This window comes from Austrofundulus limnaeus, unplaced genomic scaffold (genome assembly GCF_001266775.1).
Source record: "Austrofundulus limnaeus strain Quisiro unplaced genomic scaffold, Austrofundulus_limnaeus-1.0 Scaffold64, whole genome shotgun sequence".
NCBI classification, from domain to species: domain Eukaryota; kingdom Metazoa; phylum Chordata; class Actinopteri; order Cyprinodontiformes; family Rivulidae; genus Austrofundulus; species Austrofundulus limnaeus.
Genome location: NW_013952466.1, coordinates 2,131,916 through 2,137,913, shown reverse-complemented (window position 1 = coordinate 2,137,913; position 5,998 = coordinate 2,131,916). Strand labels below are relative to the sequence as shown.

At 37.5% G+C, this 5,998-nt stretch overlaps 2 protein-coding genes across 2 annotated transcripts in view; one reads left to right on the top strand and one right to left on the bottom strand.

Moving 5' to 3' along the window:
- The window catches only part of cep57l1 (centrosomal protein 57, like 1), a 6,869-nt gene extending 2,131 nt beyond the window's left edge, over positions 1-4,738 (bottom strand). The window contains exons 1-10 of the mRNA XM_014010017.1: positions 3,879-4,738; positions 3,088-3,253; positions 2,828-2,998; positions 2,625-2,746; positions 2,389-2,502; positions 2,116-2,193; positions 1,260-1,343; positions 1,100-1,171; positions 762-1,018; positions 524-668 (exon numbers count right to left, since the gene is read on the bottom strand). Coding sequence (XP_013865471.1) covers positions 524-668; positions 762-1,018; positions 1,100-1,171; positions 1,260-1,343; positions 2,116-2,193; positions 2,389-2,502; positions 2,625-2,746; positions 2,828-2,998; positions 3,088-3,253; positions 3,879-3,899 — 1,230 coding nt within the window. The 5' untranslated portion in view covers positions 3,900-4,738. The remainder of the gene's footprint in view (positions 1-523; positions 669-761; positions 1,019-1,099; positions 1,172-1,259; positions 1,344-2,115; positions 2,194-2,388; positions 2,503-2,624; positions 2,747-2,827; positions 2,999-3,087; positions 3,254-3,878) is intronic.
- sesn1 (sestrin 1) lies at positions 4,693-5,773 on the top strand (the record flags this gene model as incomplete). The annotated part of the gene is given in 2 exon segments (XM_014010016.1): positions 4,693-4,772; positions 5,463-5,773. A coding segment is annotated over 1 exon segment (273 nt), but the record flags the coding sequence as incomplete, so codon positions are not given.
- Positions 5,774-5,998: the final 225 nt, after the last annotated feature.

Below are 5,998 nucleotides of genomic sequence, written 5' to 3'. Positions count from 1 at the left end.
ATTTTTAACTTTGAACTCTAACTTTATGAACCCTGGGAAAAGGAGGGTACTTGCTAGGAAATATATATATATATATATATATATATATATATATAAACAGATAAAACAGGTATTACAGTATATGTAACAAATGGGAAGTAGCATACAGGCAGAGAGAAAATCTTTGAGCTAAATATATTCACAAACAAAACTGCTGGTCTGTAGAGTCTCCAAAGGATTTCCTGCTTTATTCCCTCCTGGTTTTATCTGCATGTTTTGTATGTTAGTTGGGATCTGGGTAGAGCCCACCAAAAGGAGAGAATAATAAAAAAAAAAGATCCTTCAATCCCAGATAAAATTTGCATTCATACCTGGAATCTTACAGGGACATAACAAAAAGTTATGAAACAAATTTATGCACTCTTTTGTTAGAACAAAACTGCTGAATCAACATTTCAAAGATGCATCTAAACTTGAGAATGCTTTTGAGGCATTAGATATTTTTAAAAAGTTCTGTTGCTGCACTAAATAAAAGCACAAATACCGTTTCCTGGTGTTTGCGGAGCTTCGTGATCTGAGCTTCCTTCTCCGCCATCCTGGCGACCAGCCTTTCCAACTCCCGCTGCAGGTCCTTCTTCTGCTGCTTCTCTTGTGCTGCTTCTATCTGGTGCTCCAACTCCTGATGCTCACTGAAAAACACTTTCATTTACAAATACTGACACATGTCGAAATGCTTTTATTTATTTTTTTACAATCAAACGACAAAAATAAGAGTCACTCACAAGCTCATCTGTCCGAGTTCATCCTGCAGAGCCAGGAGCAGGTCGGACAGCAAACTCAGCGACTGATCAGCAGATGGACTGACGGGCTGCTGGGAAGCAGGTGAAGATGCAGAAAAGTCCTTCTGGAGGCTTTTCTTGGCTCCACATCCAGACCTGTGCAGGGCGCCCACTCTCTCACACAGCTGCGGCTGGTGGTGCTTCATCATATGGAGGACGCTTTGAACGTTGGCGTGAACAGAATGGCTCGGACTCGTCGACTAAGACGTATAAAAAGAAATGAAGTCAGTCAAAGTTTTTCAAAAAGAGCAATAAATTGTGCAACGTTAGAAATGACTTACGGTTCCTGCAATAAAAGGCATTCTTGTGTGCCTCAGGCTGCCTGAAGGCAGCTCGCTCTGTTTCAAAGATTTCTGTTTAAAAAAAAAAGAAAATTCAGATGTCATTTAGATATACGATCTAAAAACCAGCTGTTAATAAACATAAAAAATATATCCTAACTGTCTTTTTAGTTTTCTTCTTTGGCTTCATTTCTTCAGTAAGTGGCACAACCATTCGAAGGTTGCTATCCAACTCCCTCTGCAGCTGCGGATGTAACGGTATAGCACAGTTAAAATCTCTGAGAAATGCTTCTGGATACTTTGAAGAATGACATTCAATATTGACAATAAATAACTATGATTAAAAAAAAACTACCATAAATTTCTGAACACAATGTTAGACTGCACAAACATTATCAAATATCCTGTTAAATGCTATATTTAGTCACCATCTTCAATTGATCTTCACCTATATGGAAAGGTTTTAGCTAATAGATGTTTCGAAATCCCCTTGTTAGTATAATACACTCTCGGGTGCCCCCCCCCCAATTAATTTTTTTACTTAGCATGAAATTTGTTTCTTTTATCAATGGTAAACTTTAAATTTAAGATTAAATGCAACAAAATAAAAATAAATTTAATAAATTCCTGTCTGAGCTGTTGGCTGTAAGTAATTGAGCAATTTAGTTGGATAGCACAGTATTAATGTCTGAAAATAAGCTGCTTAATGTCAGCATCAACCATAAACTAAATAGTATTTCTGTATTTATTTCGATTTAGTCAGTCATACACTTAGTTCTTATCGGTATTGCATGTTAAAACACTGTTTAGTAAAAGTTAAACATGAAACGTCGAAGTTTATTACAAGTGGCCCTTCGAGGGCCACCATAACGCTCACGTGGCCCTCGGTGAAAATGAGTTTGACACCCCTGGTATAATATATTATTTTAATTCTTGTTACATTTTACATGCTTTACAGAAACGTAAAAATTTAGACTTGTTGCGACGAGCTGTAAATGAACGTAATGAGGACTAACCTCTTCTGCTTTCTCCTGAACAAGTTTACGCTCGTGCTCTTCTTTAAGCAGCTTCTGCTCCAAAATGGCAAGCTTCGTCTGAAAGCATCCAACACAACAAAAGTAAGAAACGGTTCCTAAGAAACTTCAGATATTTTTTTACATTTTTTTTCTTTTGGGTGCCCCTGTGGTGACCCCTGCAGAAGGGATCACTTGTTACCGTGGCTGGAATATTACCAAAAAGGATCATTATGATACGTAGTACTATTAATAAATGAGTAAAGAATATGTTACCTCTGCAAGTGTTTGGGTTCTGCTTAATTTAAAATATTCAGCCTCAAGCCTTTCCAGCTTCTCTCTCTGAATCTGGCTATTTGAGCTGCCTTTTTGTTTGCTGTGCAATGCAACCTAGAGACAAGTAAAACATAAAAGAAAGTTTAGTTGCAATCACTGGATAGAAGGGCGACTAAAATTTTAATTTTTCTCGTATAGGGTTAGCTTGAATTTAATTCTGAGTTTCAATACTCTACCTCACTTTCCATCAGAACATTTCTCTCCTTCTTGACATTTTCAACCATTTTCCTCATGTAGTCCAGCTGCTTTTCCAGAACTTTACAGCGGGCCTCTGCCGTCTGCAGCTTCAGGTCCAACTCTGCAAGAAGCACAACAAACTACTGAAAATGTGCTCGCAACATCAAATAAGGTCCCACAGAGGTGCAGTCTCATCACTTACCCTTCCTGGCTGAATCATCTGTTCCAGATAAGCTGGCTGACGCTGAAGCTGCGACCTGCTGGTGCTTCTGAGCATCACGGGAGAACTGAAGGTAACTATTCTCTGCCTGTTTTCTTTCCAGCTCAAGCCTTTTGATTTTCTCCTGGAGGGTTTTCAATGCATCTACAACAGCTGAGGAGGAGAGTTACAGGAAAGTAAACATTATTATAATAGAATAAGGCATAGAAAATAAGGGTGAATAGAAAGAAGTTGTGCAGCACCTTTGCTGTCGATATTACGTGCAGTCTGAGACAAAAGGCTGGCAGTCTGGTCCACGTTGGAGGACGACTGAGCAGGAAACTCCAGCTGTCTTGACACTAATGATATCCTGTCTGGAGGCTGGTAGTAGCTCCCAACGTAACTGTTTTTGGAGGGTGAATCTAAATTCTACATGTGAGGACAATCCATTAGAAATACAGAAAAAGTTACAACCAATGTCTAGTTTTATGATTAAAAACGTATAAAAATAAAGCATCAAGAAAATGTATACAAAAAGGTTTTCTACAGGCCAAGTTATAATCTGGTATTTCAGTATTTTTGCTTTATTTTTGTAACACAATTGCTGCAATGTTTTTTGTTTTGTAACATTTCTTACATACATAATTTTGTTTTTACACTGTATTTTTTTCTACAAAGCTTATGATTTTTGAAATGCTAGAGCTTCGAGGAAAATCATTCTGTCAAATTTATGTGAAGTCTAGTTTTTCTAAAACGTTATCCATTGTAAAATGTGTTTTAATTAGTGTTTACATTTTGCAGATCAAGTTTACCATTTTAAGCCTACGAACAAAAAATAAACTTTACGTAATTTATTATCACAAATATATATATGCACTTTTCATAACTCGTCATTTTGTGAATAAACTTCATAATAAACTTACGTTGGTAAGCAAACATGCAAAACAATCAAATAAGAAAAGCCTCGTTTGCTACTCATTTAAACTAACGTCTGTTTACAAATAATTAAACAACGACAAATAAGAACACAACACAGTTAATAAGCAAATATTACCTGCTCGTTTTGTGTTTCCATTTTATACCAATAATAAAGTTGAAAGTTTTGAAACAATTCCTGAAATTATTTGCACATTTTCGTTAAAAATGCCTTTCAACAGAAGTTAGCCATTAATAGCTAGCAATTGTCATGAGTCCGCACTTTTAAATTTCCCTCCATATTCCCGCTCTCCTCACTTTCGTTCCGACTCTGCTCAACGTCATTCTTCTAGCAAGATAAAAGAAAGGTAAAAAAAAATAAACAAATAAAAATTACATCACGTGATTAGTGATATGCAAGTAATATATTCAGCACAAAGTTTCACACATGATTTATGCACATATTGATTTATGTTTTGTAATGTTATGCAATCATGACCATTTAAATGCATGCAAATAAATTCATTTTTTAATGTTCTCGCAGTTTAGTTTTAATAACTCGCTATTAAAATCAGTTTGTCCATATTAGTTAGTAAATGCATATGTTTAAACGGGGAGTAAATGGAAATGTACAGTATTTGCACCTTCCTTTCTTCTCCTCTCTGTTTTTCTGCCTGCCTGAATTTTTTTGATAAACAAGGGGGGGGGTGCGTGGGGCGCTTGCTCCCTTCGAAATGTATGCTGGGAAACGTAGTCATACAGTCTTTTTCTTAAAGCAAAATTTTGAATAAAAAGACTACATTTCCCATAATTCATTCCCGCACGAACTGATCGTTTCTAGATTAACCAATCGTCTGTCAAAATCTTATCGTGCCCACCCCAAATGGATTTAGACTTCGCTCATTGGTTAAAATCCCAGGTCAATCAAATCACCTCCCCTCAAGTTGCTATCCCTTATCATTTCCCTGGTGTCTGTCAGTGCGGAGGGCTGGGGTTCAGTAGCGGAAAACCCGCACCGAAGAATGTGGACAAAGTGAGTAAATGTTATTGGTTTTTATGCTTCCAGTGAAGGTTTTATGTATGAAAATGTAAATTTCGCCGCCGTTCGACTTACGGGTGTCTTTAACGATCGCTGGAAAAGACATGAGAGAGAGAAGCGGATGAATGGACTTCACACTAATGTCGAGCTTTAATGTTCTTTAAAATAAAAAAAGGCAGGAATTATTAGCTAACATCCTTCCTCTAAAATGGTGTTTATAAGCCTGTAAAAAAACAGGTCACGTTTCTAACCTGTTTTGTTATTCTTGGAAGTTGATAACAGAACAAACATTACAACAAAGGCATTATCAATGAATTACTGGCACAATTAAAATCCACTTTATTTTTACTGGTTATTACATGTAAAATTAGAAGTCTCTGTCACCTTATTATTAGTAATGTCATCTATTTTTGGCGTGTTCTATTTTGGGTTAGATTTATCTAGAATCTTTGTTATGAAAAAGATAAAAAGGGATTTTTGCACCACTTGTCTGTGACATCACTTTTTAAAGCAAATATCCATTTACCACAAAAAATGTAGAACATATTTTCAATCGGATTTTCACCTTCGTCTACATATTCCATTGCATTTTATTTTGCAAGAGGATGTTTTGTTGTTACTCGTTTAATGCACACGATTTTTTATGAGCACTGTGAGATTAAACATCTTATTGTGTGTTTGCAGCTTTTTGTAACACACAAGCACAAGCCTTACGTAAAGCGATGGAGGTGCAGGACCAGAACGCTGTGGGGAGATGGGACGGGCTGTGCAGCCGAGACCCCGGCTCCAGGGCCGAAGCGTTGGAGACCACCTGCCAGGAGGTCATGAGGAAGGTGGAAGCCATCGATCCTATGACAGCCATGGCCCCCTTGTCCTCAGGAAACCCTCCAAACAGCGACCTGAACGACATCCTGGTTCACCTTCTCATGCTCTCCAAACGGTGTCCTTTTGAAGACGTCAGAGATCGGTGCGTGCAGCTTCTGCAAGACATCCAGGTAAGGAGGCGTAAACAAACCCTGACAGTCTGGTGACTCTTTTATTTATTTATTTTCTCATTCTTCTCCATTGTTTGTTGAACTGTGCTGCTGATATCTCTGCCTGTCTCCTCTCTTCACCTTATCATAAACACAACAAACAGGGTGATTTAATCAAAAGCTTTCACAGTGCAGTCAATAACAAGACGAGAGCTTTTGTTTGGCTCACTTGTTGTGAAATTACAT